We start from the raw sequence: 22,681 nt of genomic DNA, 5'->3' as shown, positions 1-22,681 counted from the left end.
AGAACTTGCCAAAGATTATGTTGCACTGATAGTGCTTTCAAGGTCACCTCTACTCAGTCAAGAAATATTATAGAAGAGATTCCATGAGGGACTTCTTGAATCAACAAAAGAACTAAGTGAGAAAGGTGCAACTCCCCCCCCAAAAAAAAACCCAAACACTCAACCCTTTATTAGCATATACTTTTTGAAAGTTTAATAAGTCAGTATGGGCCAGATAGCTTTATTCATATTGAAACAGAAAAATAGTATTGAAAGATATTAGTTCAGTTTTGCATAATGGTATAATCTTTTAACTTTTTTCCCTGGTGTATCTGATTTTTGCAGATTTCAGTAAGAAGTGATCAGAATTTGTTTGATAAGGGAGAAAATTTAGAGAGAAACTCAAAAGACTGTGAAGAATGTTGAGACAAAGTATTAAGCCCACTGTACCCTAAGATTTTTTTTATGTCTAGACTCTGTCATTAACTAGCTTCATGAACTTGGGAAAATGATAACCATATTTTTAATCAATAACAAGGATTGGGGTGGGGGGATTAATAACTCTACACTCCCTTCTTCATAGGGAGCCTGAAGAATCCAAAGCAGCTAGATGATATGGTGGATATAAAGTTGAAACAAGAGTTAATAAGATCTGAATTCAAATCTTTCCCCATACATTTACTAGACTGTAGCCCTGGGCAAGTCATATAAGCATTACCTGCATCAATTTCTTTATGTATAAAATGGGGATTATCTATCTATCTATCTATCTATCTATCTATCTATCTATCTATCATCTAGGTTTGATGTGTGGGGATAAAAATGGTATAATATTTGTGAAGCATTTTGTAAACCTTAAACCAATATATAAATGCTATCTGATGCCTAACGTTTTTTCTAACATATATTGGCATTTACATGAATGCATATGTGTGTGGGTGTCTATATGTACGTATATATGATGTGTGCATTTACATAAATATATGTAGTTGAAGGGCTTTCTTCAGTAGGAAAGATTAGATTTATTCTGCTTGGTCCCGGGAGTCAGGAGTAGAATGAAAGAGTAGCTATTGTCAAGAGAAAGAAAATATTTCTATGCAAAGTAAAACAAAAATTGTATACAATCCTAACAATCTGTACAAAAGTGAAGAGTCCATCTTTAATAGAGTGAATGTTCTTTTGCCAGAAAACTTTGAGTAAAAGACAAATGTTCTTTTTCCTGGGAGTTTGGAGGTGGTACTTTTGCTTGGGTTTGAATTGGTTCAATATTTCCATCATTGGCCTTGGATTCTTTGTCTGCAAAATGGGATGATAATAATTGTACTATGTACTTCATATGGCTGTGAGCATTTTAACACTCAGAGAATGTGATATTTGCTTTTTGTTTTCTATGAGAATTTGTTTTCTATATATGTTTTCTATATAACATAGAAAATATAGAAAAATATGTTTTCTATATAATATAATAAACTATATAAAATATAGTTTCTATATTTTAAAGTAGGAATTAATTCCTATTTGTAATTATCCATTGGAGTGTGTAAGTCAGCCAGTGTTTTATCTTTGCCTCAATTTTAGTTATAAAGTAATCCTTAACTCGAGACTCCATTTTGTGGGAAGTGCTAGGTGGGTCTCTATTTTTTTTAAGAAAAATGACTTTATTAACTGTGGCAAACCATTAATGAAAACTCTAATGTTTGGTGCTATTACAGAACTTGAAAGTGAATATAGTCCTATAATTATCATTTAAGAGAGTTCCTTTCTACTGGGCTCCTCAAAGTAATTACATATTGCAGTAATCCAAAAGAAGTAATCACATTCTCCATCTTATTCATAGCCAACTATGTTACCGAGCTTCTCTGTACTGACTGTTTCGCATTGGAAACATAAGATAATGGGTTAGCTCATGCTGAGTTAGCGCATCACGTCCCTTCCTCGCTGAGTGTTTACTCCCATTATACCATGTAAATAAACAGCATTGTGTTTGCCTAAATTCCACATAAGCATTTGGTATCTTGAAAAATAAGAGAGCAAAACCATTTTAATGCATACAGATCTTTTTCTTCCTGCATCAATTCTCCCTCCCCTTCATCCTCTCTTTAATCTTGTACTATTCTCCACACTAATCTTCAAAGGAGGCTCGGTGGAGAGAATCAGAGGAGAGCACTTAGATGCTTCTTTGCCATTCAGAACCATCACAGAATCATACTTTTGTGTACACTTGTATGAGTTTCTGTATGTGCACACATAGGTGAAGAGAGAGGCTTTTTACACTTTGAAGAACATTTATATTTAGCATCATAAAAAGATCACTGGACATAGAGGCAAAAGATCTGGGTTCAAGACCTAAGTCTGGTACTTACTAGCCATATGAGTAAAGGAAAGTCATGTTGAAGAACACTGATCTGATGACTTTAGAGTAAAAAAAAACTATCTTTCAATAAAGAATAGAATAGCCAGGTTGTTGGATTTTGTTTTTCTTTTGTTTTGTTTTTGCAAGAATTCCTTAGCCTTCTATTTGACTCTTGTAATAAGTGTCTGACGTATTTTTTTTCTTTAAATCTAACTGACATGACACTCTCTGTCTATGTGACCTTATTCAAATTGCTTCCTATACCTTGGTTTCCTCATTTGTAAAACAAATGATCAAACTAGAGTTTTGTAAAGTTTCAGCTTGATCTATTATTAGTCTATGACATTTCTGAACATCAATGTCCTTTTATAAAATGGGAGTAGTGATATTTATAGTCTCCTCTATAAGGTAGTTGTTAAGAAAATACATTGCAAATCTTAAATTAATAGTCAGTATAAATTATTCTTTTTTAAAATCAGTCTAGACCTTTGATTTTATCAATGTGAGAGACCCTGTGAATGGAAATACCCTTTACAGATGAGGAATGGCAAAATCTCTTTGAGAGTTACTTCAGACTTTAAAAAACTATAATTGTTTATGATCACAAAGCTAATATGAAATTGGAATTTGAACTCAGAACTTATTGACTCCAAAGTGCTATACCAAGTTGCCTCTTTCTGCTGTTTTAATTTCTCTGAAAATGATGATTTGCTAGAGATAGCTAGGTGACACAGTGAGTAGATTCCTGAGCTTGGTTTCAGAAAGAATTGAGTTTAAATCCTCCCTTGTACACTAACCAGTGTGAGAATTTACAAATCTCTAAAACTTTCTGCCTCAGTTTCCCATTTGTAAATGAAAAACTCACCTTCCTCACTGTTACTTTGAGGATCTAATAAAATAGCATATATAAAGCATTACTTAAAGCAGATGATGATGATGATGATGATAGATGTGGGAATACTTATTTGTGGGAACAGTGAGGCAGGATGCTGTTAAATAAACCTGACTTGAGGAATCAAGAGTCATGAGGTCTAGGTATGAATTTTCTCTTGCACCTTGGGCAAGATATTTCATCTTTCTGAGCTACACTGATGGATTGGTAAATTAGGCTAAAAGCTCAAGTTGGGTCAATAGCAAACAAGATTAAAAATAAAAAGGTGTTGTGACCTTAGATGTCAGATATAGAAGGATGAGATTTAGGATTAGATTAGCACTGCTGCCCTCAAATTCCTCTTTCCTGATTAGATCACATATAGAATATTGTTCATTTCTTGGTTTCGTGTTTTAAGATAAATATGAGCAAATTGGAATATGTCCAAAGAAGGGCAAATGGAATGTTGAAAGTCCTTATATTTGTCCAGGGTCTTTCATGCCCCTAATCACATTTGATCTCATAAAACTTGGTGATAAATAGATCCAAGCTGAGTGATGAGAAAGATGAGGCTGAAAAACTCAATGACTCTTTTAAAAAGTCATAAAACCATTTAATGAGATTCCTGACTTTGGTTCTGATATTTGTTCTGCTAAACTACACTGACACTGGTCCTGAGTGTAAAGAAAGGAGATTACTTGGACTTTAGGAAATTCTCCCTTTGTGGGTTGAGTATCCAAACTTTGTCTTCACAGAGACACTTTTTATCATATGTGTCAGAGGATCATTATGACATGAAGCATATATATATATATATATATATATATATATATATAGTGGTTCATTTTCCCTTTTAGTTCAATTGTCCCTACAAAAGTGAAATCTGGGAACATCAATATATAGCTCTCCCAAAGAGTGAACATCACCTCACTGCTCTGCTTGTCCATGGCACCTAGGAGGTACCTGACAGCATCATCATCCCCTCAAAAGTACTTTGCTGGCAGTTAGTTACCCAGATGGAAGCACTCCTGCTCACACAGCCACATATATAAAAGAGGTTTAATTTGAAACTGTACAAGCCATAACAATGTCTCATTACCAATTCCATATACTGTGAAAATAGAACAAAATAAACAAGACACAAATAGCAAAAACAAATAAAAACCAAAATATCCTTTCTCTTTCTCGTAGATATCAATTTCCCCCACAAAGGCTATATATATGTATAGATATAGTAAATAAAATAGATTTATTTGAAAGCTAGAAGGTATAATAGCACTAAAAATAAGGGATCAGGGGACTTATAGCAGAAGGGGAACTAGAGGTAATCTAATCAAAGATTTTTATTTTTCTCATGAGGAAACAGAATCCAAAAGGGAAGAAATGACTTTTCTGAATCAAATAAGTAGTATCAGACACAGGATGTCAACCAGTGGTCTCATTTTTAATTCTGAGCACCTTTCCACAACTCCCTGGATATGTGAAGGATAGTAAGAAAAGAAACAATTAAGTCAAAATTGGAGTCCATGAATTGTCTTCATAGGATAGGGACTTATCACTGAAAATTCTGAAGCAATAGAAGGACAGAAAAATAAAAGAAAACCCACCAAGTTATGGGCCTTGTTTCTGGATTTTAAGTATTCAAAGTACTTGCCATTTCTCAGTTTACAGGGTGTCCCAGAAAACTTGTGTGTTCTGTGTGGGACAATTTACAGAGATGAATTAGAGGCAGAAAGAAAGCATAATTATTTACATAAGCTAAAATGGAGAACATTAAAAGACATCTGCCATTTTGATCTGCCAAGACATCCTTGTCCATATTGGAGCAATTAAAATAAACTTTCGCAAGATCATCTTGGCTGTCTTTAAATTATACAAGCAGAAGACCAGAAGTATTTCAGGATGCTATTTGAGGCTGCTCATAAAAAAGATGTCCTCAATTTAGGGGAAAAAGAAAATAGTTGCCAAGTGGTCTAATCATGGTAAGCTTGATTCTGCTGTATGGGCTCAGCCAAAATCCTCCTTAAATGCTCATATGTAACTGAATAAGCAAGACAAACTTAACCCCAGAAATAATGGAATTGACTTGGAAGAATAACATAGGAAGGCAAATGCGACATTTATATGCATGTGCATATAAATGCACACATATAGAATTATATATATCTGGTGTGATTAGATTTCGAATTTGGCTTCAGATCCTAGGCAAGTCACTTAACCCTGTTTGCATCAGTTCTTCACCTGTAAAATAAGCTGGAAATGAAAATGGCAAATCACTGCAGTATTTTTGCCAAGAACACCCCAAATGGGGTCAATTGGATGGGATTAAATGGACTGATTACCAGTAATATATTATTTTCATGAATATATTTTTCACACATATGTACATGTAAATATAAGTATACACACACATATATATATATATATTTACCCACATTCACTAATGTGAAATCTGCATAGAATCCCAAAATCTCAGACATTCGGCCAGTATTAAGAGTTTTAATTTTTTATTATTATTTTTAATATTATTTTTTATTTTTAATTAATCAATTTAATTGATTATTTAATTATAATGCTAAAATAATTAAAATTAATATTAATAGTTATCATTTATTGATCATCCTAGTGTAAACATCAACATGAAAAAAGTTTTTGACCAAAGGCACACGTAAAACCCAGTGGAATTGTGAGTCAGTTATGGGAAGGGATGGGGGAAGAGAAGGGAAAGAACATGAATCTTGTAACCAAGGAATAATGTTCTAAATTGACCAATTAAATAAAACTAAAAAAAGTTATCATTTATGTGGCATCTACTATGTATCAGTCACTGTGTTTCATATTTAATTATGTTTCATTTGATCCTTACAACATTGGGAAGGTGATACAATTATTTTCCCCATTTTATGTTTAAAGGAACTGAGACAAAGTTTAAGTGACTTGTCCAAAGTAAAACAGTTAGTAAGGGTCTGAGGTTGGATTTGAAATCAGGTCTTCTTGACTCTGGCTCAGCTCTCTATTCACTGTGCCACTTCACTATTCTATTTTATTAAGTACCTACTGTATATCAGGTACTGTGCTAGGAACAGTGAAAATCTCCTCGATGACCTTCCTTTATGGAATGATCATCCAGTATCTGTCTGGAAACCTGCATTCAGGAAGGCCTTCTGGTTACCTCTTAATATAACCTACATCATTGCTGGATAGTTCTGTGTTTTTTTTTTTAATCTTTTCTTACACTGACCCAAAATCCTCCTATTTTTACACTCATGGCTCCTTGACTTGACTATGGCCTATGTGCACTAGTTCTCATCCTTTTCTACTTGACAGCTAAACTGTTTAAAGACCATATAATGACCCTTTAAATCTTCTTTTCTTCAGACTAAACATTCCTTGTTCAGTCAGTTATCCAATATCAATGGTATACTGTACCTTTCCCATCTTTCTTAGAGACTCTCTTCTAGAAAAATATGATGTTTTCTCTCCTAAAATATGAGTCCTACATCTGAAACTCCAAGTTTAGTTCTTCCTTATGCCCTCCTCCTCTGGGCCATGTATTATCTTCCAGAAAATAGGTGCTATATAAATAAAACCCAAACTCATGTGAGGTTTTTATGAACCTGACCTCCAACATAAAATGCCACTTTGTCCTAACATCAAAGATCACACATATCAGCTGTTTCCTCTGTGTTATTCAGATAAATCAGAATAGTGCAAGTACCAGACTTAGAAATAATATGAGAAAAATAGAGAGATCTATAGATGGTGGTGACTGTGACAGGTAGGCTGATAAACATGATTAGGAAAACAGACTCCTATGAGGAAAAGTGCAATGAACAAGGATCATTTTGCCTGGAAAAGAGAAGACAAATTATTGACTAGAGAAGAGAAAAGATGAAGATAAAACATCAAAAGACCTGTTTTCTTCCCCATGCTCTGCCCCTAACTTGTCATTCATCTCTGTAGACAAATAACTCTTTAGGTCTCATCTCAGTGGGTTTTATTGGTAAAATGAAGAATTTGGACTAGATGATGGCAAAATTTCTAGAGGAATTTATCCTATCTAGTAAAATATATGAATCATTTTTGTTTATTTTGTTTTGGGCACAATGATCACCTTTTTGTTTGGGGGATGATAATCAGCTTTGCTTTATATCTTTAAGAGTTTGAACAAAAGAAAGTAGCCTCAAAGTGCAGAAGTAAATCTTTCAAACTCAGTTTAAAACTCAGCATAGGGTCTTTCACCAGGTAATGCCTTCCTCCATTACTTTGTATTTATCTTGAAATATACATGATATTTATTTATCTCTCTTGTACAAAGTTGATTCCCCACCAATAGAATGTAAGTCCCTTGAAGGCAGGGACTATTTTTTTATCATTATATCCCTAGAACATAGCAGGTATAGAATAAATGTTTAATAAATGCTTGTCGAATTGATTTGAATTGAATTGAATTAATAATTAAAAGAGGTAATAATGAAAATGAATAGAATTCCTATCTTTGAACTGGATTCTTATTCCATTCAATGCTGATGGATTATTTGGTATTCTACTGATCTCTCAGCCCATATTCTAATTAAAGACACTTTTTGCTCTAGGAAAACTTTTTTTAAAAGATCAAAAACAAAAAGTGCAAGTTGAGAGATATTTATGATACATAAGGAGATCTTTTTATCAATTAGTTTTATTGTTTTTGAACATGGATATCTTCAAGGAGAGAGTAACCTCTACACTGGATGATATAGAAGTAACTTTAAGCTATAAGACTTAAAATTGAACTAGAGGTAACATGATCCCTCAAGGTCCCTTCAAGCTTGATGAGTCTACTAATTGATCAAGAAAACCTGACTCTCCAGTTGTAGATGATCAGAAGAAAATTATTCAGACTAGAGATGGAGACTTATAATAGATTTTAGTCCAAGCTTTACCATTAATCAAGTAACCTTAAGCAAGTCATTAAGTGGGTCCATTTTTTTCATCCATAAAAGAAACCATTCTAAGGTTTCTTCTAGGACAAAATAGTAATAAGTGTCTGGATGAGGAAAAGATAACAATGCTGATATATAGTGCCTTTGTGTTTATTATAGAGTGATGACTTTGTATTGAAACTTATTTTCATTAAATATAGAGGTAATCAACAATTCAATGAACTCTAAAGTCCCTTCCTGCTCCTAAATTTTATATTCAATTCAAGTTACTAAGCAGATACTGAACTCTGATTCTGAGTAAAGTAAAGGTAATACAAACATGAAGAAGGATTTTGATAGACTGAGGAAAGAGGTAGGGAACTTGTGCAGAAACACTGATGAAGCTAGCTGGTATAGTGGAGAGAGAATTGTACCTGGAGTCAGGAAAAGTCATCTTCCTGAGTTCAAATTTGACTTCAGACATTTACTAACTACGGGACCCTGGTCTAGTCCCTTAAACTTGTTTACCTTAGTTTCCCCATATGTAAACTGAGATGGAAATGAAAATTACAGCCACTCCTAATCTTTGCAAAGAAAACCCTAAATGGGATCACGAAGAGTCACTGAACTCACCTGAACAGTGACCATTGTTACAGAAACAAGGAGTTGAGAGTGGGCAGAGATCATAAGGCAGTCTGTCTAGTTTAATAGGAACATGGCATATGTGAATGGGAGTACTGTGAAATGTGTCTGAAAATAATAGGAAAACGAGAAGTATTTCCTTATCAGTATGCTCAACTAGAAAATGAATGTATTAGCACTCTCATGATGATGGCAAAAATTATCAGTTTCCAGCAAATAACAAAAGCATGTTCTCTAGAAAAGATAATGAAATCGTACAGTTGCAGTATTGGTACTGAGACTATTGCTGGAAAAGATTTCTACATCCTTGGGAACATAGGAAGACTGTGAGGCAAACTGGTGTGGAAACTATGATCTCAAATTACAATAGAATATTTTAGGTCACCAAATTGAACACTGTAAAACAATAACCTCCCCCAACTCACCATCTAACCTGACCCTGAATTATAATTCCCTCTTTGGAATGAATGAATATATTAAGAAGAAAATACAAAAGGTATATGGAGTGTCTGTCTTTCAAGTCTCATGATAATCATTAGTATTGACATTTCTTACTTCTTTCTTCATTGCTTCTAAAGATTCATAATTGCATGCATATTGGCACTTTCTCTACTGAATCAGTTTCAAAATCTGTCCATGATTTAGAATACAGGAGTTTCTTTAATTGTAATCTTTCCTAACCACTAAATCCAAACAGCATCTACCCTTTACAGAAATTCACTACCTGATCATGAACCTTCCACTGTTAATTTTCTTACGTTTGACTAAGCTACTACTGGAACAAGGAATATCCATGACATTCCAAGCTTTTGCAGCAATAAAACAGCTGTAAAATCATGTGCTCCATTGGTGTAGCCTTTGAGACCTCAGGACCATTATGGTGACATAATAGGGTACAAACATGATATCAGGAGAATTCTGTTCTTATATCCAGAAATAGTTATCCTTAAATGAATACACTAATTTCTCTAATCTACAAAACTCAAACTTTCCCCCTTGAATACGTTATTGCCTTTTCTTTAAGAATCTGATTTATAGGGGGCAGCTGGGTAGCTCAGTGAATTGAGAGCCAGGCCTAGAGATGGGAGGTCCTAGGTTCAAATCTGGCCTCAGACACTTCCCAGCTGTGTGACCCTGGGCAAGTCACTTGACCCCCATTGCCTAGCCCTTACCACTCTTCTGCCTTGGAGCCAATACACAGTATTGACTCCAAGACGGAAGGTAAGGGTTTAAAAAAAAAAAAGAATCTGATTTTTATAGTACAGAGCTTGGCTAGTGCACAGACCTCTCTGGATTCTCTTGACAGATTTATTTTCCTCTAGGATAATTTTAGCTCTTCTTTTTCTCTCCTAAAGTTACAGTTAGACTTTTTCTCCACCCATGTTAGAAAAAATAATCTTCATCCCATCACCAGCTTAGTAAAACTCATTAATGGAAATCATCCAGAAAGCCAGTGGAAATGTATATATAGCGATATAGGTGTAGAATGTCTGAGGTTTTCAAGGTAATGGTTTCTATTAAAATAATTGAGTGGAAAGGAGAGAATTATCAGGTATACAGATTCTACTTCCTTTTTTGGTCATTTATTTGGGCAACTGGGTTTTGTAGTGCATATTTGTTTCATAATAACTTCTTGTTTAGGAAAATTCCAAGCACGTAAGTGGAATACCAAAAGGGCCATTTTCAAATCTTACATTCTATACCAAAGTAGAAATCTGCTTTTACTGAAGGGGTCATTCTTTCCTGTATTATGAATCATAAACCAAGCATATGTTCATAGATATTTGTGATAGTAAATTATATGGCAAAATAATAATAATATCAATCCACCCCTTTTTGTTAATTGTCTGTCGTTGTTCAGACATTTATCAGTTGTGTCCAACTTTCTGTGATCCCATTTAGGGTTTTCTGGGCAATGATAGAGTAGTGGTTTGACATTTCCTTCTCCAGCTCATTTTACGAATGAGAAAACTGAGTCAAACAGAGTTAAGTGACTTGCCCAGAATCACACAGCAAGTAAATGTCTGAAGCCAGATTTGAACTCATGAAAATGAGTCTTTGTGATGCCAAGCTAGGCAGTCTATCCAAGGAGCCATCTACCTGCTCCTTTAAGTGTCTACTTATGCGCTTATTTTTCCTTACCTAGTCCCAGTCAGTGGTCAATATATGTCCATAATTAAATCCTCTCCATTTATCAGACTGTGCCAGTGCTTGTAATCTACTAGCTTGATCTTTTGAATATTAAAAATCACATCCAAACTATGCTGAAGGATCAAAAGAGGACTAAGTTTGGCTAATCATTTCTCCAGATACAGTATTAGATGAAGCAGCAGTACAATGAACTGTTCTAGTCTTCAGAGTGGGATCTGGGTTAGGAATGAGAAAATAAGCTGAGAGGTTCTTAAGGGAGTTGATATCACTGGGACAAATGTAGTGGATGAAGTTGTTGTTAGTTATCTGATCCGTATCCAGGATGAGCAAGGCTTTTATGACATCGTGATAGGATTGGGTTATAATATAAGACTGTAATTATAACTACATGTCACTGCCCATTTGTTGAAGAAGAATCCAAACCTGACATTGCTTTAACCCTCAACAATTTCCAAGTATATGCCTTCCCTTTCTCCCAGGTTTATTTCAAGACTAATATTAATATATGTCAAATAATCACTGTCTATTTAACATATGGGAGATCTGAGGCTCCAAGAAACTGAGTAACTTGGTCATGGTGTCATAGCTAGTAAACAGGATAGCTTAAAGTTGAACCCAAGTCTTCTCACCCTTAGTCCCTTTCTCTTTTCCCTTCACCATGGCTCCAATTCCTCCAATGTATTTCCAATGGGGCTGGATCCCGTTACTCAATCTAGTATTTGTTTTATCTATCTAGGTTATTCAAATTGTCAAGTGCTTTTTTCATAGAATGGCTAGTTAAAAAATGAAATTACAGCTATGTTTTTTCCAGACACTATAAATAGATGTTGAGAAACTTTACTCAGGAATCATGAGTGATTCAGTCAATTCATCATTTTAGAAGGGTTTGATTTGATAAAAGGGGAATGAGCTTAGAACCTTAGCTTTAGTTTTGCTTAAAAGTACCACTCTCTACTGTGATCTGGCTTGTGGGCCCCAGGATTTTGCATGCATTTTGCATACATTATTCTCCGTGACATTAGCACTGGTATTCTATTTATAGTTATTACTTTCCTATTGATAAGTTTTCATCTTTAGTTCCTCCCACTTCTCCCCTTCATTAAAAAGAAAGAAAACAGTTTAAAGAAACTTGTAATAAATATGTATAGTCAAATAAAACAAATTTTTACATTGGTCAAAATAACAGAATGGATATCTCACTCTGTCAGTCAATAAGGGTTTATTCAGTGCCTATGGTATGCTAGGCATTTATCTAAGAAATGAAGGTAGAAAGAAAGGGGGGAAATAGTTCCTGGCCTCAAGGAGCTCACAATCTAATTGGGGTAAACTACAAGCAAATAAATATGTAAAAAAGCTATATACAGGATAGATAAAAATTAATAGAGAAAAAAAGCTTTGAGTAATTGGGAAAGGCTTCTTGTAGATAATAGGATTTTAGCTGAGACTTGAAGGAAGCCAGGGAAGCCAAGAGGCAGAGATGATGGAGAACAATCCAAGAATGGGGCACAGCTAGGTGAAAATACCTAGAACTGAGGAATGTTGTGTTTCAGAAAGGATACTATTTGCATAGTTCCTGGCATATAGTAGGTACTTAAATAATTATTTCCTTACCTCCCTTGTTCATGGACATTGAACATCAGAGACAAAATTTAGGTCATATTTGAAAATATTTGTCTTTTCAGCTCCTTTCATAGATATTTCCATGTGTTCTCAAATGGTTAAGTTGAGCCTGGGCTCTCAGAGGTTATATATACAAGTGGAAGGGAAAAAAAAAAACTCTAGCAAGTACTGCCAAGAATGAAACATTCGGAAAATGGGCCAGGCAGAACACTGTGTCATCTGAGATTCTGCCTAGCTAAGTGTAAAGATAGGCAAAGATATTCCATTGAGAATTTTGTATTGGCCAGATAAACTCACACAGTCTCTTCTATTAAGGTGCAGGGAGGCATGTTACTATAGGTAAGTCAAACACAAGATTATACATTTTTGGAAGGGTCAATTCATTTTTTTGATATTTGCTTTTGCAAGGAGACTCTTGGTGACTACCCAACCCCTGTCTATGAAGACTGCAGAAGAATACAGTTTGTGATTCACATATGGTTTTGTTAAATGTCATAGAATTGATCACATCACAAATAAAGATCTCATGGTAGAGATAGCTAGGTGGAACAGTCGATAAAATGTTAGATTTACTGGTAAAAAGATCCAACTTTAAATTGTGCCTCAGATTCTTACTAGCTGGTGAATCTGGTCAAGTCATATTCTCCTTCATGCTTGTCATTTGCAAAATGATTTAATGATAGCACTTAACTCAAAGGGTTTTTGTGAGTATCAAATTAGATAGCATAGGTAAAGCTCTTTGATAAAACACTATTTAAATCTTCTCCTCCCTTCCTTTCTTTCCCCTCCTCCTCTTCCTCCTTTCTTCTTCTTCTTCTTCTTCTTCTTCTTCTTCTTCTTCTTGTTCTTGTTCTTCTTCTTGTTCTTGTTCTTGTTCTTGTTCTTCTTCTTCTTCTTCTTCTTTCTTCTTCTTCTTCTTCTGCATCTTCTTCTTCTGCATCTTCTTCTGCTGCTGCTTCTTCTTCTTCTCCTCCTCCTCCTTCTTTCTTTCTTTGTCTTTGTCTTCTTCTATCTCTTACTCAAGAATAGAGATAGTAAACGGAAGAGTAAGGAAAGGAACCCAGGATTTCACATGCCAAAGTCTATGTTTTTTCTATATAACATCTGTCTCTTCTTCAAAATAAGAGAGAAAATTCTTCCAACTATCCAATCTACCTGTCCACTTTCTTTCTTTCAATACATCCAATAAACTAGAATTTATTAAGCATCTATTATGTGCAAAGTCCTTTGCTTATGTAGATTTTTATGATTCTGAGATTCCTAACAAATCTTTAAAGTTATTCCATTGGAAGAAAATTATATCAAGAAATTTTAATAGACTTTGCCACAGGGATTTATAAATTTGCACACCTGATTTTGATGTTTATCTGGGCAATAACTGGTTGTGCATCATATCCACAACTATTATTCATGAACAAGAAATATTGGAAATATTCATGGGAATCAAATAACACTCACAGAATAGAGCAATGAAACATTTAAACATTTATTATATGGCAATGACAGCACTTAAACTTGGGGCCTGGCTAGTGGGATGATATGATGAGAAGTTTTTGGTTTGATGAGTTTTGTAGCTGGAAAATACTATACAAACAAATTATAATCCTATGATTTTTAATAATGCTAGAAAATCTGAAAAAGAACCCTAAGTAGAATTATATCTAACATGGTTATAAATAAGAAACATTACATTTTTAGAACTTCATCTTTAGAATTATACTATATTCTAACTGTATAGTCATTGGTCCTAGTACTAGAGTCCAAAACTCTTTAAAGGAAATAATTATGTCTTATTTGCAGGTTGTTAGCTAGTAGTATTTAGCATAGCTCACTGGGCCTGGAAGAAGGAAGACCTGAGTTCAAATTTAGCCTCAGGTGCTAAATGGTGCTGTGATCCTCAGCAAATATTTAACCTCTGTCTGCCTCAAATATAAAATGAAAGTAATAATAGCACCTACTTTATAGGGATGCTGTGTAGATCAAATGAGATAATATTTATAGTGTTTCATACTGTGCTTGGTTGCTGTCCTTCATACTCAGAGAAGACCAAAATGACCTCACTCTTCTGGGGTCAAGGTACAGCATATCTAACAGTGGCTGATCCTTCTTACGAAATTGGAAAAGAGAAAAATCTATTCTAGTTTATTTTAATATTAACAACTTAAAGAGATAGAAAACATCTCTCACTTTGCAAAAGAGCAGTGACTGAAAGGTAGCCTACTGGGTAGACTATTAAATATATTAACAGATAAGAGTTCTATGCTGGATGTTGCTGCTTAATTAAAAATAATTAACATTTCTATAGAGCTTACTATGTACCAGACACTGTCTTAAACACTTTGTAATTAGTTTCTCATTTTTTCTTCTCTGAGAGGGTTCAGTAGAAGTGATTGAAATAAAGACATCAATAAAATACATGAACATAACACATTTTATAGAATTTCATCTATTATAAAATAGTAATAGTTTGCATTTAAGTGGGACTTATTTTGTGGCAGGCACTGTGATATGTACTTTACAATTATTCTCTCATCACAATTACTCTGAGATACTGCTGTTAGTAATATCCCCATTTTACAGGTGAGGAAGCTAAAGTAAAAAGAGGTTAAGCGATTTGTCTGGGATCACACAGCTGGACTTAGGTCTTCCTGATTAAAAGTCCACAATTCTATCCTCTGTGCCACCTAGTGGTCTCTGCTGATTTTATAAATCATTTTTCCTCCAGAAAATCCCTATGAAAGAAGGAACTGTAAGGATGATTGTCTCCACTCTGAATGAGAGAAACTGAAGCTCAGAAGAGTAAAGAGGGCTTCTCATGGTTACACAGTGATGAAGCCAGGCAGGACAGGAGTTCATGAATATCTCGGTCCAGTATTCAATTCTCCTGACTTGATAGGTGTCTTTTACAAACAGTACCATAATTTTAACGAGTATTTAAGTTGTTGCCCCTTTAAGAGAGTCCCCAATAGAGTAAGGAAAGTATCTAGCATAGCAGGTAAATTCGGAGTCTATTGACGGTGACAGGGACAGGGGAGAGCAGAGGAAGCATAATGAGTAAGTATGGAGAAATTTCTGTCTGTACCATAGGAGGGACACGCTTGGATTCAATGATACAGGTCTTGTAGAGAAATTGTCATCATAAAAAAGACCCAGATTTTCTTTTTTTAACCCTTGCCTTCCATCTTAGAATCAATACTGTATATTGGTTCCAAGACAGAAGAGCAGTAAGGGCTGGGCAATGAGGATTAGATGACTTGCTCAAGGTCAAACAGCTAGCAAATGACTGAGGCCACAATTGAGCCCAGGACCTCTACTCTCTAGATCTGGCTTTCGGTCCTCTTAGCCACCTACTTACCCTTGACCCAGGTTTTCTTAATACAAATATATGCCCATTCCTGTTCTAAACTGCTTACTGGCTGTTTAAGTGGAACTGAATGATGTTCGACATTCAATGATTAAAGAGACTGATAGGGGTTGAAGGATTCATAGAGCATAAATAATGATGTTAGGCTGCCAATTAGACTGCTCAGGGAAATTCAATTTCTTGTGTTTGTATTAAGATTTAATTCAATTGCACAAATATTTATTAAGCACCTATAGGGTACAAGGCTTGGGGCAAGATGGGAATTTTAGGAAGACAAAATCAAGCTTCTGATGAGGAAAAAAAATTCTAACAATTAGCACTATCTAAAAGTAGAATTTGGCATCTTGGGAAATAGTAAATTTCCCCTCACTGGAAATCTTCAAGAAAGGCTAAATTAAACAGTTGTCAGATATGTTGTAGAAGGGATGCGATATCCTGTATGGGTTAAATTGGATGTTCATGATAGTCCCCTCTAGCTCTGGAATTCCATGAATTTGTGAAGACATTTGTATGAAGATTGGGGAGTAGAGCAAGTAATATAAAATTTAGAAGAGTGATAGCCCTTTGTCCTTTTGTCCTCTTGTCTGTATGTTGGGCATGGGAGGTGGTTGTTAAACATTAGTAAATCACTAGAATCTAAACTAGGAGAGCATCAGAGAGACCCAAAGAAAGTGCAATGTATGTGTTGACTAGAGAACCAACAAAGGCTTTCTGGAGAAGCTGGAACTTGAATTGCCCTTTAAATGATGGTTATAATAGAAAATTGATAAATGAGACACATCAGGGAATCAGAGAATGGGTTGCAATCTTAGTATGCCAAACAGTCTCAGGCATTCTCAGATACTTAGATTAAGGAACAAGTGAGGAAGATTTGGGGAGTTAACCTCTATGAGGAGGAGAGTGACCTTCCATTTTTCTTCCTGAATGCTAACGAGTGTTGGCTGCCAGTCAAAGGGATCTAGTTAGGACAAACTGAGAGCTTGCTATTTTCTTCACAGACAACACTGCTGGTATTTACGTCAAACGTGGTGGTTTTAGCCGGCAGAAGCAAGACCTGTACCTGCTACCGATCGTGATCAGCGATGGGGGGATACCTCCCATGAGCAGCACCAATACTCTGACAATCAAGGTCTGCGGATGTGATGTGAATGGAGCCCTGTTGTCCTGCAATGCCGAAGCCTATGTCCTCAATGCAGGACTCAGCACTGGGGCTTTAGTTGCTATATTAGCCTGCATTGTGATCTTGCTGGGTAAGCGATGTCTTTTTCATTATATTTCTGACTTGAATTATTCTTGGTTAGGTTTGAGAGATTAATTTTAAGATCCATGACCTCCAGCTATAATATACAGGTGGAACAGATATTTAGGTTATCAGATAGGAATTAAGCCCACTGGAGGAAATCCATTCAGAACAATATGCCTTGTCATGCCTTAACTTATCCAGTGAAATATAACTAAGGAAGAGGAGTTGGGGACTGTGATATAATGGAAGCCAATTAAAGGAACTGCAGATATTTAGCCTAAAGAAAATGTAAGGAGATAGGATTCTTGACCTCCAGTATTTTGAAGGTCATCATGAGGAGAGAAATTAGACTTGTTCTCTTTCCCTTTGGGGAGGCAAAGTAATAAAATGGATGGAACATACATAATGGAAGATTTCAGATATAAATAAGGAAAAACATTCTCCTGATTCTGTATCCAAAAGTGAAATGGGCTGCCTTGGAACACCCTTAACTTCTATTTTTTCTTGCTTAAAGAAATGACCTGATATTCCCTATAAGGTCATGAAGATTTATAGTTAGAGCTGTAAGTAAGCTTCAAACCCATGATGTTAGTTGCAATATCAACCATTTACAAAGAACCTTAATATTTGCAGAATAAATCCCTTACAATAATATTGAGAGGCAAGTAGGGAAGTATCTCTATCTTCATTTCACAGATGAAAAAAAAAATAAGGTTTAAAGTGTTCACTCTATCATATGTAGCTCACCTGAGATCACAGAGCTTATAAGAATCACGTAAAAGATGTACACACAGGTATTCTAGTTCCTTTAAGCTTGTATTCAACTAAAGTGCATTGCTTCTCTGTTAGAATATAGAGGATCAATGCTTCATCCATTCACCTTTTCCTCTTCTAGGATTAAAGTTAAAAGAGATCTCATAAGACTCTTCCTAATGTAATCATTTCCCCTTATAGATGAGGGAAGTGTCTGCTGTATGTGTGTGTTACTGTATAAAAAAGGTCTTTCTAATAATTAGATGAGTCACAGCCCCAAAGGGGCAATGGATTTTCTTCTTAAGAACTCCAGCAAAATAATCAATCAAGTAACAACTACTGATTAAGCACTTTTCTTTCCAGGCAGTGTAATGGGGATACAATTCAAAAACAAAAAGGAAGCAAAAACAATCTGTCCTCCTGGAGATTACATTCTAATGGAAAGAGATTACATATATATGTATATATATACATATATATGTAATTATATATATATATATAATAAATATATATATATATAAATCAGAACAGATAAGATAAATGCATATTGGATGGAAAATCACCTTTGACATTATTTCTTAGAAATTGTTAGTTGAAGATACATGAATAGATCAAAGGAAAATCTGGATTCCTCCTTTAGAAATTTAATATTAATCTGTACGCCTTTTGGGCATCCCAAGACAGACAGCCTTTGGGTTTTAAAAGGGAAGAATTTCAATTTTAAGACTGAAACTAAAACTTGCTTCTTTCCCTTTGCTGAATCAGGATGGAGGCAAACTCTTTGTTCATCTGTAAACAAGAAAGTGCAGAAACTAAACAAGCTAGGAAAAGTTAGTCAGAGTAGGTGTACTCGCTGTGGGGCTGTGCTAAATAGTGGGATAACTCCTGGCATCCAGAAGACCTGCCTCTTCTCTGAACTGAAGTTGGAGTCCTTCAATCATAAAGACTGGGAAAGAGACTTCAAAAAGAACATGAATTGGGATAGGGTCTCTTTTCCCTGAAATCTCAGAGTGAGGAGGTGGCTAAATCATCTGAGGAGGAGATGCCTAAGTCCACTGGAGTCAGGAGGTAGCTAAGAAAGTGGCCAGCCATGGGTGGTTGTTTGGATTATTTAATAATTATAAATTAATTTAATCTTCAAAGAATTTTAATCATAACACCCTGTAACCTGTTTCTCCGTCTAAGCCAAATTCAATAGTACTATAATATGAGACAGTGTAAAAATTGATAATATAAAAAATAAAACAAAACAAAAAACCTTAGCTTCAAATCTTCTTTATCTTTCTCTGCAGTTATTGTCGTGTTATTTGTGACCTTGAGAAGGCAAAAGAAAGAACCCCTAATCGTCTTTGAAGAAGAAGATGTGAGAGAGAATATCATTACCTATGATGATGAAGGTGGTGGGGAAGAAGATACAGAGGCCTTTGATATTGCAACCCTCCAAAATCCTGATGGGATTAATGGATTCATCCCTCGGAAAGATATCAAGCCAGAGTATCAGTATATGCCCAGACCTGGGCTTCGACCAGCCCCTAATAGTGTTGATGTTGATGATTTCATCAACACAAGGATACAGGAGGCTGACAATGACCCGACAGCTCCCCCTTATGACTCTATCCAGATCTATGGCTATGAAGGACGGGGCTCAGTGGCTGGTTCTCTCAGCTCCTTAGAGTCGGCCACAACAGATTCTGATTTGGACTACGATTATCTACAAAACTGGGGACCTCGTTTTAAGAAACTAGCAGACTTGTATGGTTCCAAAGACACTTTTGATGATGATTCTTAACAATAAAGATACAAATTTGGCCTTAAGAACTGTGTCCAATATTCTGAAGACCCCAGAAGAAATGTAAACAGGTATTTTTTTAAAATCAAGGAAAGGCTCATTTAGAATGGCAACATTTTACAGAGAGGATCACTTTAATAAAAATGAGGACCTCCCAGTGGTAAATACTGTGAAGTACCTTTTCTCCCAAAAGGCAAACATAGAAGTTGGTTATCCACTTCAGTCAAGAGAAACCACTTGCCGTGCAAAATATTTAAGTGAAGGAAAATGTTAACAGTGGACTTAACAATGAAGGGATTTTTTTTTCTGTGTTACGGACATCTAAATCTTTTAAGTCAAAGAAGCTTCCACAAAATTAGAAAGGACAACAGTTCTGAGCTGTAATTTCGCCTTAAAACTATGGACACTCTGTATGTAGTGCATTCTTAAACTTGAAATATATAATATTCAGCCAGCTTAAACCCATATGATGTATGTACAATACAATGTACAATTATTGTCTCTTGAGCATCAAACTTGTTACTGCTAATTCTTGTAAATCTTTTTGCTTATACTTTCATCTTAAACTAATACGTGCCAGATATAACTCTGTCTTGTTGCAGTGGGAGGCGCCCTATTTCTATGTCATTTTTAATGTATCTATTTGTACAATTTTAAAGCTCTTATTTTAGTATACATACAGATTTCAGTATTCTGACATGTAAGAAATGTTACAGCATCACACTTATATTTTATGAACATTGTACTTTTGCTTTAATATGTGCTTCAATATAAGAAGCAACCTTTGAAATAAAAAAGATTCTTTTTTTAATCTTTGTTTTCAATTCTTAAGCATTTAAAAGGAACCCCATGTTTCTAATGTCCCGTTTATAGTTCTAATGGACAATTGTGACCTTTTAATAATAGCCCTATTTATTATCTGTTTGAAGTTTGTCTGTTGCCTTGTTAAGTGTTTATTTAAAAAGCAAATACATTTTACAAATGTTTTTCGAGAAGATTCTGTAATGTCGTGTGAATAATTTTGTACCCTCTCAGTAGAAGCCTTGTGGCTTCTCTCAGAGCACAGATCCTAGGAGGAGATGGTGCACTGGTTGGAGGGCTGGTTCTCATTTTACAATATATGTTATGTAATGTGCATTTATATTCTATCTTAGTAATTCCATGGTTATGTGATATTAAGGCAACGGAGTTCCCATAATCTCCCACATTTGAGGTGGATGCTTCATTGTCTTGAATGAACTCCTCTGGTACACCAGATATCTTAAATCTTGCCCCATGTGATTGAGAGCCCCTCACACTGTTCTGCCTGGCAATTAGTTTATCTTAATAATAATTATGACTCTAGTATTTCAATGTATTTTTGTTTTCCTGCCATAGAATGACATCACCTTAGGATAACATGGCTTTTAAATTTTTAACAAAAGATAGTCATTTCCTTCAGATTTGCCATTATTAGCATTTTTAATCAAGTGAAAGCATCTATGGGATTTTTTTGTATTTTAGTTCAAGATGGGGCAAGGGTAAAGGGGACCAGGATAGGCTCAATGTATCGGTTCAGCTCTGTGTATATGTCTGCATTCTGCTGAAACATTATCTAGCTTCTTGGACTATACAGATCCTTGCTGATGCTTTTTTCTGTTCTGGAGAGTCAGAGAGAAAAGATTTAAATGGAGCCTGAAAGGACACAGAAGTTTGGCACTTTGAGAAGATGCTACAATCCTTATCCTCATGACCTCTGTGCCATGGGAGTGTCATGTTCCTCATTTGCAATGAGAAGATAACCATAGGTTTTATCCCAAATGACAACTAGAGCAATAACCAGTGTGTGTGTGGTGAGGTTGGCTTGAAAGAGGTTGGAGTAGATGACCTCTCAGGTCCTGCCAATGCTGAGATTGTAGGATTCTATAATTAGCAATATTAGGGGAAAGGTAATACAAACATATCACATCCTTTTTTTTTCCCTTCTTCATCCCAGAAACAGAAAAAGTGGCTTATCTAGGATTATAGTCAATACTTAGATTTTCTTTTCTTTTCTCTTTCTTTTTAAATTACACAATGTTATTCTATATGCTTTGCTTGAACAACTTTCTGTTTAATTACTCTTAGTTCAAAATTGAGTCAAAAACAAAATAATCACTTTCAAAGCATTCCTGTGAGCTTCTTGCTCACACTGACCATTTTGTATTCAAATCAGACTTTTTCAGGAGACTTCAATGGAACCAACTCCCCAGATATGAAGAATTCAGTCCTCCATTTTACTAAAGGATTATGTCTTTTCTTTAGGTTCATAATTTTGCCGGATGGATTAATTTTTTTCTATTTTTTAATATTCCAAAGAATATTTTGCTAGATTTGCACAGTTCTCCACTGGAATTTGAAACAATGAAAACAGGCAAAAAAAATACAGAAGTAATACTTATATGAGAACACAACTACAAATAATCCCATTGTAAAGGTTGATGTCAAATAACACCATTGGAACTGTATTAGGGGTAGAATTGATCACTTCATTTTCTACATGTTTATGTTCAACTTAAAGGGACAATGTCCACTACTTTTTTAAGAGTTACAAATGGTTGGGTTTGGAGGACTTTTTTGTTATTTTTGTTTGGTTTGGTTTTGGTTTTAGTCTGTTGTTTGTAGAACCCTCTTAGAAGCTTGGAAATAAAATTTCTTTCCCTAATTAATTTGTCATTTTTCATTTGGTACACTTGGGTTTGGGAATGGAGTGTAAATGAGCATGGGGTGTTTTCATCTTTCTGAAGTCTTGCAGTAATCCAGCTCCCATTTCTCGATTGTACTCTTTCTGAAATGCTTTTCTCACATGAATGCTGAAAGGTAGGTTGGTACATGGCAGTATTCACATTTTGCAGGTGAGGAGGCTGTGACAGAGTTAAGGCCTCAAACAACCAATAAATGGTTATTCTGAGAGTCAATATTTTAATTACAAATACTGTGTTTTTCTAAAACCCTCTCTTCCTAGGTCATCAATCTTCTAAACTTCCAAGATTT

The 22,681-nt window shown here is 35.2% G+C and overlaps 1 protein-coding gene across 1 annotated transcript in view; it reads left to right on the top strand.

The window, feature by feature from the left end:
- Positions 1-22,352, top strand: part of CDH11 (cadherin 11) — a 211,715-nt gene extending 189,363 nt beyond the window's left edge. The window contains exons 12-13 of the mRNA XM_001364137.5: positions 16,883-17,134; positions 19,173-22,352. Coding sequence (XP_001364174.1) covers positions 16,883-17,134; positions 19,173-19,669 — 749 coding nt within the window. The 3' untranslated portion in view covers positions 19,670-22,352. The remainder of the gene's footprint in view (positions 1-16,882; positions 17,135-19,172) is intronic.
- Positions 22,353-22,681: the final 329 nt, after the last annotated feature.

This window comes from Monodelphis domestica, chromosome 1 (genome assembly GCF_027887165.1).
Source record: "Monodelphis domestica isolate mMonDom1 chromosome 1, mMonDom1.pri, whole genome shotgun sequence".
In the NCBI taxonomy this organism is placed as follows: Eukaryota; Metazoa; Chordata; class Mammalia; order Didelphimorphia; family Didelphidae; genus Monodelphis; species Monodelphis domestica.
Note: the sequence above shows the minus strand (reverse complement) of the source record. Positions and strands in the feature narration are given on the sequence as shown.